Source organism: Abrus precatorius, unplaced genomic scaffold (genome assembly GCF_003935025.1).
Source record: "Abrus precatorius isolate BTA unplaced genomic scaffold, Abrus_2018 Scaffold7, whole genome shotgun sequence".
Taxonomy (NCBI): Eukaryota; Viridiplantae; Streptophyta; class Magnoliopsida; order Fabales; family Fabaceae; genus Abrus; species Abrus precatorius.
In genome coordinates, this window is record NW_020874417.1 from 13,839,597 (window position 1) to 13,867,433 (window position 27,837).

The 27,837-nt window shown below is 27.0% G+C and overlaps 1 protein-coding gene across 2 annotated transcripts; it reads right to left on the bottom strand.

Moving 5' to 3' along the window:
- Positions 1–16,883: 16,883 nt before the first annotated feature.
- On the bottom strand, positions 16,884–24,150 carry LOC113871075 (serine/threonine-protein phosphatase PP1-like). Of its 2 annotated transcripts, XM_027507828.1 has the most exons (4): positions 23,389–23,909; positions 20,372–20,931; positions 19,858–20,055; positions 16,884–17,234 (listed from the first exon to the last, which is right to left on the bottom strand). In XM_027507828.1, exons 1-4 carry the CDS (start codon positions 23,561–23,563, stop codon positions 17,208–17,210), a joined length of 960 nt encoding a protein of 319 aa, XP_027363629.1. In that variant the 5' UTR covers positions 23,564–23,909; the 3' UTR covers positions 16,884–17,207. The 2 variants fall into 2 exon arrangements, with proteins under 2 accessions (XP_027363629.1, XP_027363628.1); XM_027507827.1 differs by lacking the exon at positions 16,884–17,234 and having other exon boundaries at positions 19,709–20,055; positions 23,389–24,150.
- Positions 24,151–27,837: the final 3,687 nt, after the last annotated feature.

A 27,837-nucleotide genomic window follows, 5' to 3' on the forward strand; every position in this document is an offset into this window, starting at 1 on the left:
AGGCTTAGTTGTTATCCTAAAGTGTTATTAATGTTCATTGATTGGCATTAAAAGTCAGAAGTTATGGAATTCTGAAATTGTCTCTTTCCAAGAATTGTAAGGTGAGGAGCCCACTGATCTTTAAAGTGTATGGATCACGTGGGGGTCTTATCACACATCACACTGCTGAGAATGGGTAGCAGACACAACACACACGTAATTTCCTACGTTGACTGTGGCAAAAGAATAACATAAGTAGAGACTAGAGAGACATACCAGCTACTTCCTTTAATTTCTTGTGCTTCGCAGTTTATGGTCTCAAATGCTGTCCATTTTTTTTAATGTAACGATAATTGAGATATTATTATATGCTTAAATATATATTTCTAGTAGTTAAAAAAAAAATAAAAAATTATTTTAGTTTTTATAAGAATTTAATTTAATTTTTATAACTAAAAATAATAGAAAAACATGTAATTGTTTTAGTCCTTGAGAAAAGTAATAGCATATTTATTGTAAATTTAGTCCATGTTTGAAAAAACATCGCACCATAAAATTATTTTGAGCCACATATTTTGAACATTATTTTCACCACCAATTCTTTTGTTTGTACATTCACTTCGTATATTTATTATTTAGTATGCAAGGTATTTTATTTTAAATTAAATTAATATATTTTAATAATTAAAAAATAAATTTTTTTAAACAATTATATATATATATAATAAAATTATTTTAATTTAACTCTATAACAATAAAATATAAGATAATAAAGAATTTTTATAAATATAAACATAAATATTTACAAAATTTTTATATGTTTATATGGGTAATAAGAAAAATTAAGTAATAATTTTTATTTATAATTTTATAATAATCAACAAAAAAAAAGTTAAAGTTAAACTAGTTGCTAAAAGAGTATAATTTACACATAATTATCAGTCAATTTTAATCTTAAAAATACATGTGACTCACTATAAAAGTTACTAATTAAATATATTATTTTTATTTATAATACAAAGATTGATTGTTTGTTATTCTCTTCTTTCTATTTTTTTTATAGGCAAAACATATATTATTAGAGAGAGTTTAAGGGGAACTCAAAACCTATATACATAGAAAAAATTACTAACTCAGAGAAATGAAAAGCAAAAATATACTTACACAAAACTAAGGCGGACGTAATTTCGTAGATTCAAATACTAATCAGCTAACAAAATAGCTTCTCTCTTACTAACAAGTGATAGTCATTTTCAGGACCTAAGAAAAATAGAATTTAGAACTTCCCTCTCATCTAAAACACCATTGGAAAATACAATTCTATTTCTGTGTAACTACAAAAATCACATTGTACTTATCCAAACAATTAATAAGCATATCTCTTCTCTTTTACTACAGTCAACACCAACCCAAGAAAGCAAGTGAGTCGATATATCTGAAGGCAAAACCAGTTAGAATCCAAGCCAACGCGCAGTAAAGTATCAGATTTGAGATGAAACTGAACACGTTAAAAATAAATGAGTTGAAAGTTCCTCCAAACCATGACAAAAGTAACAAGTTATATCATCAATTTGAATACCTCGATCAATCAGCAAACTCTTACAAGGAAGTGCATTCAACAACAATTGCCAAGAAAATACCAGACACTTAAAAGGGACCTTCCCTTTCCATAGCCTTTGCAAGGCATCTGCCGTACACTGATCTACACTATTAGGATCACCAAAAAGTTCAAATAGTCATGAATACGCAGATTGTACTGAATAACAACCTGAAGAATCTGCTCTCCATACCCATTTATCTTCTTGTAGTAACTTAATAGAAACTCCATCCACAAGCTCCAACAAAAGATTAAAGCTTGAGATCTCATGTTGAAAGAGTCCTCTTCCCCAACTAACATCCTAAACCCACCTAGTTCCATCATGAAAACCATTCTCCAATACACATGATTCAGCATTCCTCGCCACTGCAAACAATCGCAGAAATGCTTCACACAATCGCACCCCGCCTACCCACTTATCTCTTTAAAAAAGAGTGTGTAAACCTACACCCACACTCCTATCAAACTTCTCATCCAGCCAAGAATTCTCTTGATGAATAACCTCCATCAAATCACGTCACCACAAAAACATCTGTTGTGGACTGATGGATGCTGAATAGAAGAAGCTAATCTTCCATACTTAGATTCCAACACCCACACCCACAATGAACTAGAACAATTAACACCTCACCACAACCATTTACCAAGAAGTGCCCAGTTAAACTACTGTACATTCTTAATGCCCAAGCCACTATTCTTCCGTGGTCTACATACCGCTTCCCATTTCACCTAAGAGATTTTAGATCCATCATTAACACTCTTCCATAAAAAATTCTGTTGGATAGTGACAATCTCCTTTATCACCGACTTCAGCACCTTAAAAAAGGATAACGAATGCAATAACATAGAATTAAGAACTACATTAATCAAAGTCACCTTGCCTCTAATCGATAAATACCTATGCTTCCATGATGTTAACCTCTTTTTAAGGGCATCTAACACACCCTTCTATGCACTAGGCTTTCTCGAGTTAACACCTAACTGTAACCCGAGATACTTTAATGGAAAACTATCAATCTTACAATGAAGGAACTCCGCAGCCAAGTTTTCAAAGTCATCACCAGTATTAATCCCTAATACACAAATTTTATGAAAGTTAATTTTCATACCTGACATTAATTCAAAGCTACGCAATACTGCCTTCAAAGTCCATAAGTTCTGAACCGAAGCCTCTCCCATAATCAATATGTCATCTGCAAACTGCAGCAAAGAAATATTCGGTCCCCCTATCCCAATCTTCACACCAGAGAATAACCCACAAACCACTTCCTTCAGCATAAGAACTCATAACCCTTCCGCTGCCACAAGAAAAAGAAAAGGGGCAAGAGGGTCCCCCTATTTTAGGCCCCGCTCAATATGAACCTCCAATGTATGATAACTATTAATCAAAGTTGATAGGCTACCCCCACACACACAAGCTTCCATCCAATTGACCCATTTTCCTGAAAATCCAAAGTTATGTAACGTAAACAAAAGATATTTCCACTCCACCAAATCATAAGCCTTCTCATAATCAAGCTTTAACACAAAACATCTTTTGTTATACCTCGGCACATAATCAATTGCTTCATTAGTCACAAGCACACTATCTAACATGTTCCTTCCCAGGATAGAGGCTGATTGTTCTTCTGAAATTATTGAATCTAAAACCCCTTTCAACCTATTTGTCAAAAGCTTGGAAATAATCTTATAAAGACAACCAAACAATGAGATAGGCCAAAAATCAGATATCTATTGTGGGTAAGACACTTTTGGCATAAGTGCTACAAAGTAGGATAACAAAGACCTAGGTAGTTTTCTATTTCTAAAAAATTCAGTAAACATACCTATCACTTCTTCCTTAATCACTCCCTAAAACCTCTTAAGGAACACAAAATTAAAACCATTAGGCCACAGACTTTTATCTCCCTCACACTCCAAAATCATCCTTCCCACTTAGGGATGAAAACAGGCCACGCCGCCTGAAAGGGGCCTGTGGCCTTGCCTGGTTTAGACCTGGCCTTTTTAATAAACAAACTAGGTTTAGGGTTTTTTTAAAGCCTGTTTAAGTAAATAAGCCAGGTCCGAGCTATTTATAAAGCCTGACAAGCTGGCCTGTATAAATAAATATATATATATATATATATATATAATATAATTTAAAAATAGAGCTGTCAAAATATATTTAAACAATTAAGTTATTTAATAATATATTTTTTATATTGATAATTCTGCTATTATTAAATTAATATATTATGTTATAATTTTATTTATTAATAATTATAATAAACATAAATTATATTTTATTAAAAATTAAAAATATTTATACATAATTACACTTTTCAAATAATAAATTTATTTAATAATAAATTATTATATTTATTTTATTTAAACAATTTAAAGAATAGTTAAGTCTTTGAACAGAAATAAGTATTTTAATTTAAATATAAATTTTAACAATTCTTTTTATACTCATATGTTATTTTTCTGCATCTATGAATTTTATAATATAAGTATTTTTTTATCTACAATTTTTATAATGTTAATATTTATTTACTTTTTAAAATATAATAATTTTTTTAGCTGATTCAATAAATTTTGTAAGTGTTATTTTTTGTTATCAATTTTATGTGTTTATTGTGATTTTATTTATGGAATATAAAATGTCTTTATACAAAAAAAATATAATTATCATAAAAAATAATTAAAATATTTAATAATTTTATAATTTTATAAATTAAATTGAGAAAAATAAAAATATAAAAATTTTATAATATGAAAATATTTATAATTAATGCTCAAATAATATTTTAAAAATTCTTTATAAAGTTGTATAAAAATTATTACAATTATTTAACAATTATCAATAACACAAATAAAAATTTGAATATATATATAAACTAATTTGATAATAAAATAATTATATTTTTATTAATATTATTCAATAACAACAATCATTATAAATTTTTAATATTATATAATTTTATTTTTTTAATCTTTTCTTAAGCAATTTTATTGGTATAAAATTTATAATAAAAAATTTCATTGATTGTATTTACTAAATCGCAACAAATCACAAACCTAGCACAGTCAGATACCTCGTGAACCAAAGCTGCTATCGCAATTATTTTTTATTCTTATTTTATTATTATCTATAGTTATTTTAAATATAAATATAAAGTAAATTATTATATTTGTTTGAACAAGCTGAAGAGTAGCAAAATCTTCAAAATAAGATTAGAACACAATCAAAATTAAATAAAATAATATTTAAAAATAAAATAATAATATTATATTAATTTATTTTTTATATTCTTAATTTTATTATTATTTATATTTAATTATTATATTAATATATTATGTTATAATTTTTTATTTATAATAAATAAAAATTATATTATATTCAAAATTAAAAATATTTATACACGATTACACGTGTTTAAAAAATAAATTTATTTAATTACAAATTATTATATTTGTTATATTTAAACAAGCTGAAGAAGAATAAGACACGATCAAAACTAAATGAATTAAAATTTAAAAATAAAATATTAATATTGTTTTAATAAATTTTTCATATTTTTTATTTTATTATTATTAATATTCAATTATTATATTAATATATTATGTGATAATTTTGTATATTTATAATGAATAAAAATTGCTTAAATATAAATTATATTTTATTTGAAAGAAAAAATTTATAAAAAATAATAAGAAAATAAAATAAAAACATTATTATAAGATATATTAATATATATATATATATATATATATATATATATATATAAAATCAGACCATGTAGTTAATAATATAATTATAAAAAAGTTATATAATAATATATATTTTTGTAACTTGCACATATTTTAATTAAATTATTAGTTAATTTATCAATTTATATGTAATATATAAGTATATGTTTTAATTTATTGTATAAGTAATATTTTCTATATTACATTAATGTTATAATGTAGTTAATTTTATGTTTATTTGTTAATTTAAAATAACAAATTAATGAAACAAATAAAATTAAATATTTTGTAATCATTTTTTTAATTTAATAGTTATTATGTTTTAAAAAAATAAATAAATTTAAAAATACTGCAATATATATATATATATATATATATATATATTGCAGTATGTTTAAATTTATTTATTTTTTTAAAACATAATAATTTTCTTTTAATTAATTCAAAAAATTGGTGAATGTTATTTTTTTTTAATCAATTTTATGTGTTTACTATAACTTTATTTGTTGAATATAAGATGTCTTTAAACAAACAAAATATGTTTCTAAAATAAAACTAAAATATTTACTATTTATATAATTTTTAAAAAATAAATCAAGAAAAATATAAATATAAATTTTATGAATATAAAATATTTATAATTAATACTTAAATAATATTTTAAAAATTGTTTATAAAATTATATAAATATTATTATAATTATTTAATAATTATTAATAATATAGATAGAAATTAGAAAAATATATAAACTAATTTGATAATAAAATATTTATATGTTTATTAATATTTTTTTTTTATAACAAGCTTTGTTAACAGGTTTCAGGTCAGGCCAGACCACTTAAACAGGTCAGGTCAAGCCTAAAATAAAGCCTTTAACAGGTAACAAGTCAAACTTAGGCCTAATAATTATGTTACAGGCCAGGCCTCTTTAGAGTAAAGTTTGACTTGGTCTGTTTCTATCCCTATTCCCACTTCCTCCTCTGAAAAAGCATTAACAAACTCCTCATTCTGTAGAATAGAAACTCTCGGTAAATCATTAACATCAATAATAGGTCGAGGCCAACCTCTACTACTAAAGTGAGCCGCAAAATAGGACATCATACCTGCTTTAATCTCATCAACCTCTTCGACACATCTCTCCCCAATTTGAACCGCATGTATATTATTTCGTCGCCTCCTCCCATTAACACACAAATGAAAGAACTTTGTATTTAAATCACCCTTCTTCTCCAATCTCACTCGAGCTTTTTGGGCAATGAGACTCTTCCTAGCCTTCTAAATATTCCTATTAATATCTGTTGATGCTCCTTCTACACATTGGAAAGTTCCATCACAAAATTTTTATCATCAATCAAACTCAACTCAGTTGTCAAATCAGAGATCGCCTTATCAACATTTCCAAATACCTCAATATTTCATTTTTTCAATGCAATCTTAATACTCTTCAACCTCTGGCTAGCTCTCTGGGCAGCCCATAGAAGGGTAATATCTCTTTTTCATGCTTCCTCCACCACTTTCACAACTCCTTTATGAGTCAGCCAACAATTGTTAAATCGAAACGGCTTCAGACCCCAGTTAACCACTTTGTGCTTAAGAATAATGAGACAATGATCAGACACATCTCTGCTCAGAACCTGAATGAAACCATCTCCCCAATAATCAAGCCAAGAACTAGAAACAATGACTCTATCGAGTCTGCTCATCATAAAAGCATCCCCTTTTATCCACGTGAATTTTTTACGCACAAGTGGAACATCCAGAAGTTTCATTTCCTGAATGTTAAAATTTAAGTCTTCTTTCTATTTTTTAATATTCTTTTATTAACAATCTCTAATTTTTTATTTTTCTATTACATTTCTTTCTTTCTTTTTTTTATCTTTTCTCTTCCTCTGCCAATTTCCACCCGAGAGTGTGAATGGATCATTTCCGTACCAATTCGTTCCCACGAATTAAGGTGACAGTAGTTCATTTCCATGAAATAACTAGATTCTTGCTAAATAAGTTGTTAAATCACATAACATACAAAATAATGAGCATAATTAATTTCTAACATTGATGTCATTTCGGGAAACATCCTATTCAACTATTTTATTCCTTATTGTTCATTTCCAAAAAGGTAGTACTATTACTTTGCTTTACTTAATTTTTATTCTATTGGCGAAAGGTAGATATAGAATTCTCATGGGAATATGAGTGTTATTTTCTAACCCAATGTTAACTTGTGTTGTTTTTCCTCTAATCATGAGTTTTGAAAAAAAAATCCTAAGAATATTAAAAACTAATAAACATATATTTCAATTAATCTAAAGATATTATTCCTAATTATAATATTCCTAGAAATGTAATAAACTCCTAAATTATGTGTTAAGTAACTTTTTTCTTTCTCTGATTTCTTCCGTAACTAAAAAAGCTTCCCTTTATTTTAAGATTATGATATGGAAGAAATATCAACTTTATAAGAAAAGATTACTTTATGATCGACAAAATAAAATTATATAACTATAACTCAAGTGAGTCATTGGATCAAGTTGTTGTTTTCTACAAGTATAGACGATTCTAATTCTTTAATTATGCTGTCTGAGAAAATTCGTTAGCCTTTTAAAACTTGTTATCATAGTTCATGTTTGCAATTTTGTATTCAATTAATTATTTGGTCATCTATATTTTGGTGTATGATTTTAATTGGGAATTGCTTTTATAAGAAGCATTAGAGTATATAATTATTACAGGACTATAAAGCATTTTTTATTTCAGATATCCGTGATCCGTTTGGAAAACTGTCATCAACATCTTTTGCTAATAATTAGTTAATTATGAAGATACATAATGTTAAAAATAGGACGGGTAGTGTCAAGAAATTATGCGATTCATGTCAGAGCAATTAACAGTATATGCATTTTCCCTCTTTTTTGTGGCTTCTCGTAATCGAAAGAAATGCTCCATCTTCTGAACCCAGCCATTCGCTCCTTCCCTCAAAAAGACAAGAACTTCCGCTTTCTATCATATTTCATCCATCCATTCTGGTTTCTCATCATTTGATTGTCTTCTTTACTCCCCTATGATGATTTAGGATGTTTGATTTATGGGCTCAGATTGAAAAACTTGTCGATAGTGAAATCCTCACTCATCTTGTTCTGCTTGATTCTTTTTGTATCATTAGTTTAAACAAAAATACAATTGAACATTTAATTTTTGCTACAATTGGAGACAATATGAATCTATATACACCTTATCAATAAGTAATTTAAGGAAAGAATCTACTAATATTAATCAATATTGATTACAACAATTTATTAAGAAGATTTTATTTCTTTGTTACTGTAAATAACTTAAAAGATTCTTTTTATGATTTATTGTAGTTTTTTTCTGTAAATAGAAAATTTCTTAGTTTTTATAATATATGCATACATTGATCAATCAATATACAAGGTTAACAGTTACTTTCGCTACCAACTCTTAAAAACACATAAAAAATAAAATAAAATTGAACAAGACTAAAGGAGCTTCCATGAATGTGATAAATGTTGACAAAGTTGGCTTTGTTGGTTTGACAACTTATCAATGGAAAAAGTTGGTGGGCTAAAACAAACAATAATAAGAAGACAACAAGTAAATTATAATTTGCTTCATGCATCATCAATAATATAATCCTACAGGAATTTCTTTTAATCTTTATAAAATTTTATATAAACAAATATACATTACGTTAAAGTAAGAAGAGAAGAAACGAGTTTGACATTTATATCATAAAAACACTTTAGACTTGTGAAGACTAAATTTTTGTCTAAAAAATTGTCTCCAAATAAAATAAAATAACAATAAGATTTTTTAACAAAAAAATGAAAAATTTTGAAAAACAAGCTTGGTTCTTGAAAATAGAAATCATGCTCTATGTAGGTTTATAGCCAATACAAAGAAGTAATTTTATACATGAGAAGAGGAAAAACTTAGATTTAACATTTTGTTAAATCCTAAAAGCAAAAAAGAAGACTAGTATAAATACATAAATGAAAGATTTGTAGGAGGGAAAGAAATTTGAAAAGCAACAAAAAAGAGCAACAAAAGAGAAGAAACAAAGTAAAAGAAGAAAAAAGAGAGAAAAAAAAGAAAATTACTTTGTTGACCATTACTAGATCCACCATAACCGGTCATCTTTTCTTCCATTTCACCATCTTTCAATTTATCCCAAGTTTATCTACACGTAACCACCTACTGTATGAAATATTGAAATACATCTTTTGGTGTTATTCCTATTTTTCCTTTATTATTATATTTCTTGGTATTTGTAGCGATTCTCGTACATAGATCTATATATAAAGAAAGACCCACGTACATGTGTATATATTTTAAAGTAAAGGTGAATTCTTTACACCGAAGCTATATATAAATCTTTTTTTTTTGTTTTTTTTTTCATTTGATTATATATATATAAATTTTGTTTCACTTTTAATTTCAAATTATATATAAGAGAAGTTTAAAATTGATTGAAACATAATGTTAGTTTTTATTATATCATATTTGATTTTTATTTTCACTTGTCAAATTTATCTCTTCATTAAAATCATAAAAGATAGGTAACATAACATAAAAAAATTTAATAATTTTTATGCTTGTGTTTATATCTAATTTTTTATTTTATTTTTAAATTATGTGTTTTTTAGTATTATTATTTTTTATTGTATTGCACAATTTTAGAATGTTAACGTAATTTAATTCCATGTTTCATAGTATCTTATTTCTTAGTTAATAAATTACTTTTATAAATAGATAACACAATAATTGCTTGAATTTTTATATAGTTTCTCTATCGTCGTGTATTATAAATTGATAAAGTTTACGTGTACTTATGTTACCGAAACTTATATAATATTAATTTATCATATATTTTTTAATAAATTAAAAAATTATCTTAATAATTAATCAAGATGTATTACCCTTTTAATTATTAACTTATTAATCAATCAATTTAAATTGAAGTTATTTTATTAAGGTAACAAATTATAATGCTAATGTGTAATAACTCTATTTTTATGCATTATAAATTGTCAAAACTTATATGTACTAACATTATCTTAAGTTTTATATACCATCAATATATTAAAATAATTTTATCTGATTTCTATAATTAATCAATTACATATATAAATAAAGTGATTTCTACCTTTACACATTTTAAATCATTAACAAAGTTATCTTGAGTCCTATGCAATATAAATTTATCAAACAAAATTTTAATTTTTATTATATAATTATTATTTTTAATCAATTCAATATAATTTCCCTCCGCCTTCTATACTGTTTATTGTAGGATGCATGTATATTATGTTATCTTGTATCTTAAATATTATTATATTATAAATTAATTTTAATCTCAAAATAAACTTTTTCTTACTAAACTTAATTTAATAAGCCAATTTTGTAATATTATCGATAGAACTACATGACTTTGAGTTTTTCATTGCACATGAGGATATGTAGGAGTAGAAAACCCTAAACCCTAAACCCTAAACCCTAAACCAGACCAGTCAAGTCAAAACAATTTTTAAAATAACTTTTATTTTTTAAGATATCAATAATATTTCAATAAATAGTTTGTCTTCTTTTAAAATAAAAATAACAATAATTATTATTTATGGGTTAAATAAATATATTTTTTAAATTAAAATAAATTTACACAAATAATTAAAAATAACCGTTATTTAAACAGACACTATAGGACATTAATACCTTGTCTACACGTAAATGACTCTCAAACTCATTTTTTATTTCAAAGATCATTTTTTTGAAGTTTTTTCAAGGTTTTCTTTAAAAAACTTTGATGGTGACTCCTCTAGTTTTTAGAAAAAAAAAATTGTTCTTAAAAGATATTATTTTTAAACACGATTACGCCTTACCGTTGTGACCACTCAGTTGTGATAAAACTCCTCTTAAACAATCTAATCATACAAGAATAGGGGACCACTGCAACTTTCATAAAATCCTAGCATAATTAAACTACAATAATCACCAAAGTTACATGTGCTTCAATGACATAGATCAAATATAGATAAGTGACATAAAAATTACTTGTAATATAATCTTAATCATGTTTATTTGCAACCAGTCTAAAGTTTAATCTTTATAGATATCAATTCAAAATTACAATATAATTATTGCATAAAACAAATTCAAAATAGAAATAAAAACATTTAATTTAATATGTATCAAACAAAGGTATATAAATATAAATGGGACTCCTACTCAAACTAAGGAACAATAAAGAATTACACCCAAATGAGTAGTGTGCTCATGAAAAACTTTAGACATTAAGCCTTTACTAAATGGATCGGCTAGAATGCATAAAATCAATCCTTTTATGTTCTATACAAATTTTTTTATTATGAAATCTTTTCTTAACAACAAAAAACTTGATATCAATGAATTTTGACTTGGTTTTACTCCTGTTGTTATTGAAATAAAAAGGTTGAGTTATTGTGAATATATTTTTAATGGCTTTTCAATAATTGTCGACTACACTCAAATTAGTGACATAGTTTCGCAGTCATATCCTATGGTTGGATGCCTTAAAACATGCAATGAACTCTTTAGCCATGGTTGAAGAAGTTATAAGAGTCTGTTTGACGGACTTTCAAGAGATAGCCGCTTCAGCTAACATAATCTCTAAACTGTTAGAGTTTTGATAGGTTAGCATGTGCTATTTTGTTTCCTTCAAATGTTATATCTTAACGAGTACAAACTTGAGCATACATTAAACTTTTCACAACTGATGCATAGGAAATCTTTTGCCTCTCATTCTTTTCAAGTTCATTTCTCAGACAATGTCTAAGACTAAATTTGTCTCCTTTAGCTATAAGGGTATTTCTAGAAATTAAATTTATTAGATGTCTAGTTCACACAGTGGTCTTAGAAGTAGACTCTACAGGGACTAGTGCATAGAAAGGGATATTAAAAGACTATCAGGTGTCAATTGGGGTTCTATATTAATAGGTGTCAAACAAAATTGTAAAGGTGAAAATAAAGAGTATACTAAAATAAATTGGCAGAAAATAAGGCCAAAATAAAACCTCAATGAGAATGACAATAATTCATCCACAGAAGGTAATGTGGTAGTTAGGTCCATGAGTGATCCACTCTCCCCTGTCTTCCTTGAAGATGACTTCAATGTTTAGAAAAAGATGTGAAATGGACATCCTTGATATCTTTGAAAACTTTTAAAACAATAAACACCATAACATTTTCACAAAACCAAGTGAGATGCATTTTTAAATAACACGATTTAGGAAAAGGAGAAGAGAAATAAATACCTACCAACATAACATCACAATTAAACATTCACATACATTGACTCTTGAATGCAAAAGATCATATCCAACAAAAATTGTTAGGAGTTTAGTTTCACTAGCCAACCAAAGGTAGTATAACGATTACAATTACAACTAGTCTCACCAACCAAATATGTCTCAAGAGTACATAGAAATATCAGAGTACTGTGTAGACTACTTCCAACCTTGCTAGAGGTCACTCATAGAGCTATTCTGAAGTTTCAAATTCTAAGAATTCCTTAAGTAACCATAGCGTCTATTTTGAAATCTCAATTTATTTACTTCATTTTGCAATGCACTCAGGTACTAGCTAAATCTAGGACTAATAGTCCATTTTAACTATTCAAAAATTTTATAATGAAATTGACAACTACTTGTATTCATGCTATTAAGTATGTTTATTAGCCATTTCAAGATGATCATCCTTATCTCTTTCCTTAGGTCTTGTAAATTACTATCTTATAGAGTTTATTTATATTTTTGAAAAATATTATTGACATCAACTTACAAAATATTTCAATTATTAATCAGAAGTTTCACGTCTAAAAATAAGATGGTAACCAGTTCATTAGTCATAATACATTTATATGTCAATCTTTCATACGTTTTTACTAAAGCAATTATTTTTAGAAAGATTTTTCAATCACGAATGGGAAGTCTCGATCCACCTACCAAATAAACACATGATATTTCAAATTTCTCATGCAAGATGCACACATGTCAAACTATTTGTCTTTACAAAACATTTAAATTATTTATTGTAAGTTCAACCACACTCTAAATATTCTCATTCATCTTGGCGTAGATAAGCATTTCAATCGTATACACGGTACAACACAATATTGAATCAATAAAAAAGGTTGGGAACCCAAGAGCTAGAATGTCCTTCAAAATTTTCAAAGAATTTCAAATACATCTAGATATACACTTGATTAACCACATAAACATACATATTTTCACATGTTATCTAGTATCACACAACACAACAATTTCACACCAATCATTTATGATATTCAAAGAAGCACTACACACATAATACATATCTTAGAAACTCAACTTTTGGGCTAAAAGGGCACCCTTATATATCATTTACCCCTAATCCTTACTAATTAAATGCAAAATATCTCCTCTCCTTACCTATTTTGGGACAAAGTCTGCAATTTGGGTTGTTTCTCACACATTTGGAATCCAAATGAAGTGTGAGATATTTACACATTTTTTTTTTAAAAAAATGAAGATTTCAAAATTTTGCATCTTGCATAATTTAAAGTTGATGTAATTACAAAGTGTGAGATCGAAAGCAAGTAAAATGATGTATAGATTGAGTTCTAAAACATGCGTTGGAAAGCTAAAATTATAAAAAATACGAAACTATTATTAGAATTCAATTATCTATATACATTTTTCTCAGAAATGCAATTTACAAAGGTTGTTCTATTAGTTTCGTAAAGTATAACACAAAATTACATGCTTACGTAATTGGAATCTTAAATGGTCATGTGAACTCCGAATCGAGCTTTGGATAAGTTATTGGAAAGATATTTCTGAGAGAAATACATAAATGAAGTTCCATGTTAGTTAAAATAATCACAAAGAGCCAAAATTTGCGATTTTATTCATAGGTGTTGTAGAAAACTCAGTTTCGAGGTATATTGACAAATCTTAGTGTATCTCAACTGAGATCATGCACAATATGAAGGAATAAAGGCATATTAAAAGCGAGGTTGTTAAAGGGTTAAAAAAGGTAGAACAAAATGCACGCATGTAGGAAAAAATTCAACTTCTCGACTTCTTCCTTTGGTATGAGAGCGTTTTTTTTTTAGTGAACAAACTTGGAGGCTCTTGGTTCTGAAAAAGAATTATCATATTAAAAATATAAAAGTCAAGTAAAAGTTTCTAGAATAATTAAACAAATGATGAGGAGTTTAACTAGTCTTTATTTAATTTTTTAATTTCATTTTAGATATTTTTTATATTTATTTGATTATTATTTGATTTTTTTATTATATAAATAAATGTAAAAAGAAAGTGACACCAAATAATAATACTGTAAATCAGATATTGTAAATAATTTTTAAAATATTAATGATAGGTACAATAGTCAATAATTTATTAAATTTCATCTTAATTAATTTTAAAAAATTAACGTACCCATCAATAAATTTATTGTTATTTTTAATAACTCGTTAATATTATGCATCTAACGATCTTGATTACATCTATAATCTATTTGTACCAACTAATCTTTATTTTTATTCCTGTCGGTACGACGGTCTATAACAATGAGTTTTGTTTACCGTTGTTAATATTCTCTATGACAACCAAAATACCAACGACAGCCATTGGTCAGTACAAATTGTAACCACCAAAAATTTATGAGTAGTATTATCGATATTTCACGTTTTTCTTTTAGTGAATTCATGAACTCTTCAAAATGAGTTTGAGCATTTTATAAAATTAAATACCTTGATTAAGAAAATTTAATGAATGAAGAAATGGGTTTCTTAAATCATTCATCATATGTTGACTTATTAGAGTTTGACAATAATACCATGATCTGAAGTTAATCAAAGCTCTGTAGATGGAAGAAAATATTTATTATTCTTATAATGTTCTTGAAGGTGAGAGATATTACTTCATACTATTTAGATTTTAAGAAATGTTATTAGACGCCAATTTTAATTAGTAAATTAATTTGATTAAATTTTTATTGACTTGGTATTAAATCTATGATGTCATATTCCAATAAATGTTCTAATATTTGTTTTTTAAAAAATATTATTTAAAAATTAAATTAGAAAATTGAATTAAATCAAATAAATAAATTTTAAATTAGTACTATAAATGTAATGTGTATAAGTTGAGTAACTAGAATAAATATTTCATTAATTATGCTTTGGTCATGCTTTGGATTGCAAAAAGGAGGAGGTATTTGTAAATTGAGATTTGATTGCAATTAAAAAAGAAAAAAGAAAAAAGAAAAGGAAGTTATATTTGTAAATTGAAATTTAATTTCAATTAAAATAAAAAAAAATTGACACTAGCAAAAACAGAAGAAATATTTTATTTGAAAAAAATTATTATGACTTACTAAATTTATTTAAAATGGCTCATTATAGACTAAAGCAAGCTTACAAGCATGGTAAGACAAATTATACCCTTTTCTAAAGCATAAAATTTTTGTTAAAGATAAAGCTGACACCACTCGATTTAGAAAATTTATAAACCTAGACTTTAACATTGAACGAGTTTATGTAGATAACATGATTCAAATTTAAAATCTTGAATCCATTAAATTCAAATATTTATTTTTTTAAAAAATACCATCTTCCGTATTTTTTGGTCGTGAGTATCACAAATTCATCAAGGTTTATAATATAAAAAAATGAGAAAAATTAGAACAATTCAAATAAAAACATCAAGATTCAAATATTTTAGAAAATGTAACACAAGTCTATAAAGTCATATGCACTAAAGAGAAAGGTGATGAGAAAGACTGTGACCTTCGATCAAAAAATGTTTTAAAATAGGTTTGAATACTATTTTAGATTCTATAGGAAGTTTATTCTTTTGATATGGTTTGTAAATGAGTGCTAAATATTTTTTTTTAAATAATAACTATCGTTAACTTTTATTATATATTGTTATCTTATATTTAAACAAGTTTTCATTTTGATCCCAATACATAACATATGTTTTCATTGGTGTCACTATGTATAACACATTTTTTTTTATCCTTTTATGCAAAAAAATTCAAATTATAGAGACTAAAATAAAAGTGTTTACCTATTGAGATAATAATGAAAAAAATGTATTATGTATAAAGACCAAAATTAAACTAATCAAAATGAGTTAAAGAAAAACTTAAGGTAATTTAAGACATGTTACAAAGGATTATTTACTAATTTTAAATAGTAACTTTATAACTTAATGTAGTTATGAAAATTATTGTAAGAAAATGATGTTTAAGAGTTGGACAATTTTTTTTTCTACATTTATCCATTATGAGAAATCAAAAGGAGAGAAGATAAATTGTGTTTAGATTTTCAAATGTGAAAGTAATTATTTTTATTACTTCATCTTATAGGCAAAACTCTAGCTAAATTTTCACATGCTTCTTTTAAGTGTAATTATGGTGAATTATTTGTTTTATAAACAAAACATAGATTTATTCCTTTAAAATTATAATTAAAATTTTATCTCAATAACTAACATAATAACCATGGGTATTATAAGTTGTAACCCATTTCTAAGATAAAATATTAATTTTAATTGATAATGCAATAGGGGATATCAGAGAAGTGTCCCTCACGTCAAAAAGCTGAAAGAAAAGAAAAGTGAAACCTGACCCCTCAATTTGTGTTGGCAGCATAGTACACGTTAAGAATGCGCCAACACAGAAGAACGCATTTAGCTATACTTAAAAAGGAAAAGCAGAGATAATTCTCCAATGTTCTTCATAGCTTGTAAGTAATGTTGCTAGTTGTATTCTTCATTCACATTGAAGTAAACACGGATATCTCCAAGTCCATTTTAGATGTTACAAACCTTATTGATCTAAGTTCAACTCAATGGGGTCATACTCTAGCAGCATCGAAAATTGCCTGCTTGAAAATAATTAATAAAGAAATTTGATGGCATTAAACTAGATATATCAGTAATTCAAACAAGAAAAGGATCCATGATTTTTCCTCATTCACTCTTGCAGCTATATTTTCACAAATTACAATTTAAGATGCCTTCTATATAATGGATAGCTAAAATGGAATCACAAATACACTAATTTCAACAAAGCCACATTACACTTCTCTTATTACGAAAATAAAAATGGTGTGTTGGAATGTGTTATTTATCTTGTTCTTTTCCCGACAGAAAAAGTGAGGCAGAATGGTATATTGACAATAATGTGCAAATAACATTACTGTTGTAATAAATTTGGTCTTACCTGGAATAATTTTATAGTTGCACTGCACAATTAAGGATTATAGAACGAGTGAATTACCATGATTTCTTTTCGTCCCAAGCAAATGGACCATACTTTTTTTTACGTTGAATTGATACTTATAATTTAAGCATCAATAAATATTTTTTTTAAAAAATATATAGCTTAATTATACTTTTTATTCTTATAAATATTAAATATTTTATAATAAATTCTTATAAATTTTTTTTATTAAGATTTAGTGTTAAAAAATTATGAAGTTAAGATATAATCTAATCATCAACTCTATTTAATTAAATGTTGAGTTAGATGACAGAAATTCTCATATATAACATAAGTAGCATACCATATAATATAATTTTTTTGTTATTTAAAATTATATAATTATAAATAAATCTCTAATATTAAATTTTATATATTTACAATTTAATCTTTCTTCTTCTCTATTTTTTTTCTTTCCTATACTCTTCACCTCACCCCACCCATCTTGGTCTTTCTCCCTCCTCTACTGTTCAACCCAACCCCGACACCAACTTCACACTCCTCCCGGTACTTACCCTTTTCCCCAGCCCCAACTCCAACAACTCCATCCCGCACTCTCATAATAGATCCACACTCTCACTCACTCCGTTTTCCACTTTCTTCCTTTCAATACCACCTTGTCTTAACCTTACACTCTAACCTATCACCACTTCACAACCCCCCCCTTTTCCACACTCTCACCGGCACCTCGCTTTCCCCTTCCCCACATCCACACATCACGTGCACATGTAAAAAGAGTGCTCTATCTTTAGTTTGAGAGGTAGCATATACTAGAATCTCATCGTAATCGGAGTTAGTTAAAAGTGGAATACTACAATTCTTTGATCTTCAAAATCGCAAGAAGGAAATCATAGCAGTTTGACTAGTTGTTTGGGATACTAAACTACGGGCTATTTGGTGGGCAAGGAAAGAGAGCATATTTTGGTGAAATAGCAGATTTTATTCAGAAGATTAAGCTCGTACTTCTTGGTGTTGGATAAATGCAAAGGTAGCCACTTGATCTTGCTGCTACATAAGTTCATCGTCTTGTCTTGATCTTACCATGATTATACTTGGTGGCCTTATTAACTATATTTTCTTGCACTACAGTTGCTGCTATTGTTATAGTTATCTACCCACCTATAATCACACGGATAGTGGTGCATGGTTGCAGACTAATGCAATATATTGAGCCTGTTATTTTTGTTTCTCATCTATATTGGTTAAGTAATTTTCAGTGTAATGGGGGACCTCACATACCCAAGGGGAGGGTGGAGAGGAGTGTGTGGGGAAGGGAAAGAGAAAGAGAAAGGGGTAGAGTATGCAGCAACAACAGTTGCAAATATTAAAAATATGGTCAAAAACTTGTTTGTAATTATATAATTTTAAATAATAAAAAATAAAAAATAATATTACGTGACATATCATGTAAGAATCCTAAATTGACACTCAAAATTTACCATAAGTGAATTAACGTAGTGATTAAATCCTAAATTCATAACTTTTTAAGAATTAAATTCTAAAATTTTTTTTATAAGGATTTATAACAAAATGTCTAATATTTATAGAAGTCAAAGATATAATTAAGTCAAAATATATTTATTATCTTAAAATTATAAAAGTATAATAAATAGTTTTTTTTAATAAAATTTTACTATTATTACTTGCTTATCATTAATTTTAAGAGTCAATGTTAACATTTTTTTGAATTTATAAAGGTGGTGGTATTTCAAATAGTAAGACTTTAGTTGTATGAAACATTAAGAGTGTATGGCAAAAAATAATAAATTATACAACAAAAATCTAAACCAATAAAACTGTAAGGAATAAAATTTATCTTAAACCTTGTCTATTTTGGCCATTTGCATATAGAAACTTAAGAATGCAGTTTTAAGTTTTACTATAATATACATTTATTATATATATGAGTGCATGTCATGTACAATAAGTTTTTTAATCTTTACATAATCTTTAATTTCAAAAACTGTTTCTAGTTTGCAAAATTGAGTAAATATGATCCACTTCTCATTTACAGCATAAATCATTTAAGACTGATTATACACAAATCATTCCACCATTCCCCTACTGCAAATTGTGTGCCAATAAAATTTCCTAAAATAGTTATGCCAGTCAGTAATATAACTTGTGCAATTATTAATAACATGAAGAAACTACCAAAACATTATTTTAATAATCCATTACTGAAAATGTGCAAATTCTTGTTCCAAGAACTAAAATACTAAGTTTACTGTTAGAGTACTAGCCTTGAATGTAGCTTTGCTGCCAAAACCAGACTTAGGCTTTCTACGATCCTCAGGCCTTAATATTTGAAAAGAGCACATAAGAGTCTCATCAACTGTCATCATTGCTCCAGCATTGTCAAATTCTCCACAGTAGTTAGGAGCAGAAAAGATAGTCACAAGTTGCCTATTAGCAAAAAATTCATATCCATCTTCAACAACCTACAAAAAAGAAATACATATTAGCAGGTAATAATACTATACTTAAACTCTTGTCAAATTTGCGTAATTAGGGTGCAGTGGGATACAAAACTTATTTAAACTCTTATTCAATAAGTTCTTTTAAACAAAGATTTATGCTATAAATTTAATGATGAAACTTATTGGGATTAGCTGAAAACAATTTGTTTTGATAAGCTATACCAAGAAGCTTATTGAAATAAGTTAATAACAGTTTATGGAAGTCATAAGCTGTTTCCATAAGCTGTTCATAAACTCTTTCCAACAAGCCCTTAAGCTTTATAAAGGCATGTGAAACCTGGTGTGCTCTGCAAATCAAGTCAAGATCATGCTTTTCAAGAAACTCAGTCACCCTGCTAGCACCAAATGTATATGAAACTCCACGCTCACTCTCACCCCAACCATCAATGTCTCTACAAGGATCAGACCACAAAAGATCACATAGTAGACCACTTTCAGGAACTTCCGTTGGCCGCGGCAAACTACTAATCTGACTTAGTTTGTGCAATTCAGGAGAGAGTCCACCATGCATACAAAATATCTTTTCATCAATGATAGCTGCCACTGGCATGCAGTTGAAGCAATCTGCAAATATTTTCCATATCCTCACATTGAATCTCCTTTTACACTCATCATAAAATCCATAGACACGATTTATCGATGCGCATTCGTGGTTGCCTCTAAGAAGGAAAAAGTTTTCAGGGTATTTTATCTTGTAAGCCAAAAGAAGACATATTGTCTCAAGACTTTGCTTGCCACGGTCCACATAATCTCCCAAGAATAGGTAGTTGGAGCGAGGAGGAAATCCACCATGCTCAAAAAGTCTTAGAAGATCGGAATATTGACCATGGATGTCTCCTGGTAACATAGTGAAATAAACCAAGATTTTAGTTCCTGCATTATATTAGAATGAGAGTATGCACATACATATACATCATAGTAAAATGACCACAATAATAGAATATAGTTATTATATGTCAAGAGGAAAAAGAGAAATAGAATATGGTTGTCCTGTTTGTTCATGTCTCATAATTTCATGCTTTAAATTCTAATAATTTAAAATAAGTGATTTGTAATTTTTACTAGCTAAGACTTAATTAATCAATTATTAGACAAATACATTCAGTACCTTCAGTTAGTAAATGTTTGGTGTTGACATAATGAGGAGAGAAAATGGGAAGGGCTTCAGCCATGAAGTTTAAAACTTGCAAAAAGGCATATAACTCTAGCTTAATCCCTACATTAATGTGAGATATGTTGTCACATGAGACATTTTGTTATGTGCAATGCATGTCACAATTCCACAAGGAAGTTCAACTTTAGACTCTGATGAAGCTATATAATCACAGTGGACTAAATTGGATTAACTGTTCAATGAGATGCCATCCTCAAAATAAATCCGTCATCTTTCCTAGATAAAAGATACGAATCATTCATTAAACTTGCAGCATATGAGTTGAAGCACAAGGGAAGAACCAAACAAGGAGAAATGGTGCAAACGAAGTCCACAAACTTAGTAAGAGAATTAGTACTAAATATGACAATAACTGTAACTACATATAAGCATAATATTCTGCAAGAGAGAGAGAAACAGAGCAATCTCTGTTTAAGGAGTAGGAGATGAAGTTAGACTTGTAGGTGATTTGCTTTCAAAACCTTTACCGAATATATCGATATTGGAAATCCCTTATTTTCTTTATTCATAGAGCACATTCAGTGAACACGAATGCTTTTCCTTAGGTTTCCTAATAAACTGCACATGTTCCTCTGGAAGACAAGAACTTTATGGGTTGCAAAGGTTTCTTTGATGTAAACATCAGCAACAGAGATATCATTCCACATTGAACACACATGTTAAAAAAGAAATTAAATTCATGTATACAACAGTATTTGGTTTCCCAATTCAAGGACTCATTGACTAAAATAACCCCTCATTCAGCTCAAATATTGTAAAAATATACCAACAAGTCTCAATCAAAGTGAACCGACGTACTTGAATTTCAAAGGTAAAATTTCATGTTTGATTGTTTACCATTGAAAATCTACAATACATTTAATTCGCCAACAACGTAGAAGAGAAAATTTCATACCTAAATGGACAACATTTATTACTGTACTTCACTTTGTGTGACTCTTCAAGACTTCTTTTCTGAAATTTTGCTTGATTATAGCCACCGTGAAGACAATTGAATTTTTATATTGCTGGGTAGTTGGTATAGAGATTAAATTTCGAAAAAAATATAAAGTTGAATTGAGAATGAGAATAATTTTAAGTTAAAGTGGATGATTTAAAACTTGTACAACAATCTCGACCAAGAAAAGACAAATCAACGTTCCCAAAATAAAATTTATAATGCATTTTAAAGAATATAACTAAGTCCCATGTTATAATTAATGATCAATATTAAAACTTAAGAAAAATAGAAAATTAAAAATTTATGCAACTTTTATAAGAAGTTATGTGACTTTAATTTTAATTATCCATATATAATTATACAGTCAATTTTTGTTTGTGTTATTATTATACTTGTTCTCATTAAATACATCGCTCTAGTTTCCTCCCACCCAATAGCAATAGGTAATGGATTAATCTGCTAAGTATGGTGAGGCGCTAAAAAAAGGAGTCCTCCCCAATTGTGTTTTTTTTTCCTGTACACATAAACTAAAGACTAAACCCAAGATCACACTAAGTATTCTAATTTGAATTAGCATGATATTTTTCAGTCAATGCAACATCCAATAATCAAGTTTAGTCAGTTATACAGAAATATTTGGCAGAGCTATGAAATGGGGGAGGGGGTGTGCAAGATTCCAAAGGTTTCACTTTGATCTCTATTTCATAAAAATAAATACCCTCCTAACATTCAAACAAAATTAAAAAAAAAAAGTTTATAAGGAGAAACCATTAAAAGTAACTTTAATATAAATAATTATGGTTTGTGTTTGGGTTCACTTTAAAGTGTCATTAATGTGAATCTAACACAGGAATCACAACTAGCAGTGTTAAAAATAAATGGATTCATGCTCAATAAATGTAAAATCAAATGTAATATAGTGAAATTTTCATTTCTCATAAGAGTTATTCATTGATCTATGCGTCGTTCATTTTACTAGATTGGTGGTTGCTATTTTAATTGTTGTTCCAATTGGCAATAAATTAAAGCAACCTTGGACCATATTATGTTGCATGAAAGTAAAAGTTTGCTGTAAAAAACAAAGTCAAAACTACATACAAACACATGCCATGGCCATATACTTAAATTGACTGAGAAACTAACAAACGATTCTTAAAAAATGGGGTTGGCTAATCGATACCACATATCTTAATTGGAGCCTCAAGTTCCAACAAATTGGGCTGCTTCAAGAAGACGTCTCTAGACACCATACAAAGTTGCCTAATTTCTGCCTCTGAAAGCTGCACCTGTTTCCCTGGTCTCCCTCTCACTTGAAGCAGCCTATTGATGATACCATCAAGAATCCCACGTTCCATTACTTTGCCTCTGACCTTGATATCAATCCTCAAACATAAGGAAGAAAAGAACAAGTCACAACAAAGCAAGAAGGAAGAGGAAAAGAAATGCTAAGTAGAATAAAGACCATAGAATTTATGTTGTTGAGTCTTATATAAGTAGCATCATTTTGAAAACAAGGACATAACTTCAACTCAAACAAGGGAATCAATGCCTTGGTTTTTTTATATACTATTAATCTTTCGGTTCTGTTTCTAGAGCTTTTGTGTAAACGAGTGGTGTGAGATGAATTGGAAGGACAAGAATATATTCAGTTGATGAAAGAGTAGACTTTAAATAAAACCAAGACATTAATAGAGACTCGTCAAGTAGGGAAGGAAAGAATGAAGAATATATAAGTTGAGGGAAACAAACGAGGAGTAAAGTGGGTGTGGCTTGGTGATAACTGTTACAAGTGGTGAATGGGTAGTGCGTGTGCTTGCGGACCCCGAAACTCAAAAACTCCATGGATGACACTTGCCACTGCGTGGGGCCATGCAACTGTATTATCCACCGGAAGTTTTGCATTCACTACGATTCTATTTACCATGAGCCTCGCATTACCCCTTTGGTGTCACCTTTTTTATCTCTCTATATATTTGTTGTATTATTTGGAGAGAGAAAAGAATATAGATATATTTAAAGGAGTGTGAGTATATAACAGCAGCGTTTGAAAGAGTTTTCAGAAATTTTATAAAAATAGTTTTCAATTCTTGTGAATTCTTTTTAACTTATATTGATAAACTTATTAATATATTTAATTATTTTTTTTTCAAATTATTACTAATAATTTTGTGGTCAAATTTATAGCACAAGCCTTCCTGTTAAAAAATTATTAAATAAATACTTACGCTAAGTTTAATTAATAAATGTTCAACACAATCCAAATAATATATATTTATTATCCACTCTTAAATAGTAAATAATATAACTTTTTGGTTGGGCGGAACTTGGTTCCCCCAACTTTTTTTATTAACATGTATATATAATTTTTATATATTTGATTATTTATATATAATAAATTGAATTATAATATAGGAAAATGCTACCTAATAGTTTTAGGATATTGTTCAAGAAATAATTTATTAATAGTTAACAAGATTCTCTAATATACACAAATAGACTAACGACTTTGCCCTGCCAAAATAATTGATAAAGTTCTAACGCTATTTTTAGTGTGTACTAAGTATATTGTTTTATATGTATATATTGTATATAAATTTTGATTTTAAATTTTTTTATAACTATTTTAATAAAGTCATTTACATGTGTATATAACAACAAAATCGAATCTTAATCAGCCTGGTTAATCTATTTAAACTAATGTAATACTTTCCAGAATTTCTATTGGCCATAAAGTTAGAAACCATTTGCTAGAGAACACACTTGGCTGCAGCTCTCTATGGGCTTTACGGAGTTACTTTATTATAATAATTATTATTTTTGCCATGTTGACGTTATTTAATTTGCATCGTTACTTTATCTTTCGTCATTTTGTTCTCATATTTTTTACTTGGTCAAAGTATACTGAAAAGCCAGCAATATAAAGTCGACTAGTGACATAATTTTACTTGCAATTATTAGTGTTCAAATTCCCTTTAATGCCTTGTTTTAATTCGTAAAACCTTATTTGTGCACACAGTTTAGCTTCTGTAAGTCTGTAACTATACATAACTAGAAAACATAATATTGAGTTTGTCCATTTAAATTTTTTATCTGCTAAAAATAAGATTTAAGGACTAAAATTAAAAATTTATGAAAATGTATAAATAAAAAATATATTTAAGTTTATGTTTTACTAAAAGAAACATCAGATATTTATATTAAAAAAATATAAAATTTTAAATTGTGAATTAGGTTTGAGAGAAAATTAAAAAAATTACAATTAGAAAAAAATTCATTAGCAGCTGAATTTATTGGTGGTAATTCATAATTTTTTTTTATCTTTAATGGTTGTTGCAATTATATTTTTGGCAACCAAATTTTGTGACTGAATTTGTGGTTATCAATTTGGTTGCTAAATATTGTAAAAGAGTTTGTTACGAATTTGGTCACGAATGTTATTTTTTTCTATTGATCACAAATTCACTCACCAATAGAGATGTTGAGTTTTTTATTTTTGTTTTCTATTGGTTAAGAAACACTAGTATAAAAAATACTTTTTACAACAAGATTGTACATTAATTTTTTTGAGAAACGAGATAGAAAAAGATGTAGTGATATTTTTAAAATTTTTACAAACTTTTTTATATCGGTTGTCGAGAGAACTGATGTGAAAAGTATTTTCTATATCGGTTGTAAAAATAACCTATGTAAAAAATAATGTAATGGCATTTTTAAAATTTATGCAAACTTTTCTACATCTATTGTTTTTACAAGCGATGTAAAATGTACATTCTACATCGGTTGTTTCTGAGAACCAATGTAGAATCAATTCAAATTTCAAATTTTTAAATACACGCCAGCGAAATAGCATAAATTGAAGACTCGAACACAGATTTTTCTTAAGTTTCTGAAACTTTTGTTCTATTAGTTAGGTGGACAACGAACATCTAAAGGTTTTTCAGGTATACCAATTATTTTAATTTCTTTCATTTTTTTTTTGTTGTTTTACTCTTTTTTTTTTCTTCCTTATTAAACGATTTGATAAATATTGCATCTTCTTTATGTTTCAGATTCAGACAAAGATGAACAATAATGAAACATGATGAACACAATAAACATAATCAATACGACAAACACAACGAACATAAAAAACACGATGAATATAAAGAATACGACAAACACCATAAATATTAACGTTTATCAATTTTAATTTAACTTAAAAAAAATATATTGATAATATCAGAGAAGAGAAATAATGATGTCATTGACAAAGATAAACATTAAGAATATTTTTTACATCGGTTATTATAAACAACTTATGTAAAAAGTGACACTTTTTATATTAATTTTTAACGACCGATATAAAAAGTCATCACCTATATCTACATCAAATACATAACTGATGTAAAAAGTCTTTTTTTCACTAGTGAAATAATTACAAAGATCTTATCACTTTAATTATTCACTTTACCTTCTTTCTTGACTTGTTTGATTGTTAAAGTACTTGGACAAAAATCACTTTTAATGTCAGTTAAAAATGATATTTTAGATTGGCCAAAAACCATAAATACTTTTAATACAGTAAGTATAATATTTTATATTGATTATAAAAACAACAAATTTCTAAAGTATTTTTCGTCGCTCAAGATGAGCATGTTGCGTACGTTCCTCCAGTAATTTTAGAAGTTAAAGCTAAGTAATCAAGCAATTGAGAAGAAAAATATAAAGACTATGATTGCAGGATATTAGTAAACAAATTAAAAAGACGTAAAAAATAAAAAATAAACAACTTATCTGAGACTGTAATGGAAGGTTACCACATTAGACTATAAATTAAAAAAAAATAATATTTATCGATGTTATGTACTAAAATAAATGGATTAATAAGAAAAAATACAAAATAAAATAAGATTCATTAAATTGAACTAAGATTAGTGTTTGTCAATGACTCACCCAAAAATATAAGCAGATACTCAATAATGTAAATAAAGATTTGTATTTGTTATTTTTAATTTATGTTATTTCACTAACATATATCTCTCAATCTTATATTTTAAATTAATTTTATATTAATCATGCAAGAATTAATCTAAAAAGTGATATTTTAGATCAATTTTAAAAAAAACTGATCTAAAAAGTTAAATTAAATTATTTTTTACGTTAATTATGAAAGATATAATATAAAAAGTATTTTTTACATCTATTATTTAGTAATTGATATAAAAAAATTTACAATTCTAATTTTTATAGTCATAAATTTTAAAGAAGTATAAACTTTTTTTTTACAAAACTCTAATTTATACAAATTATAAGTCTATTTTATATAACTTTTTTGAAATATATTTAACTAAATAACTAAAGGAGATTTTACCAAAAAATTGCTAAATTTTAATGTTTTGCCCATTGATTATATATATATATATATATATATATATATATTATAGGTGTTTGTCTAATATTAATTAATATTTAATTGGTATATTTTTTATTATTAAAAAATTAAATCATCTAAAAATGTATAAATTTTATATTTATTTAAATTTAAACTTATGTAAAAGTAAATTTTTATATTTATTCAAACTAAACTGATAAAAAAGTATATTTTGCATTAATTATTTTAACAATTAATATTAAAAAGCTTTTATTTTTT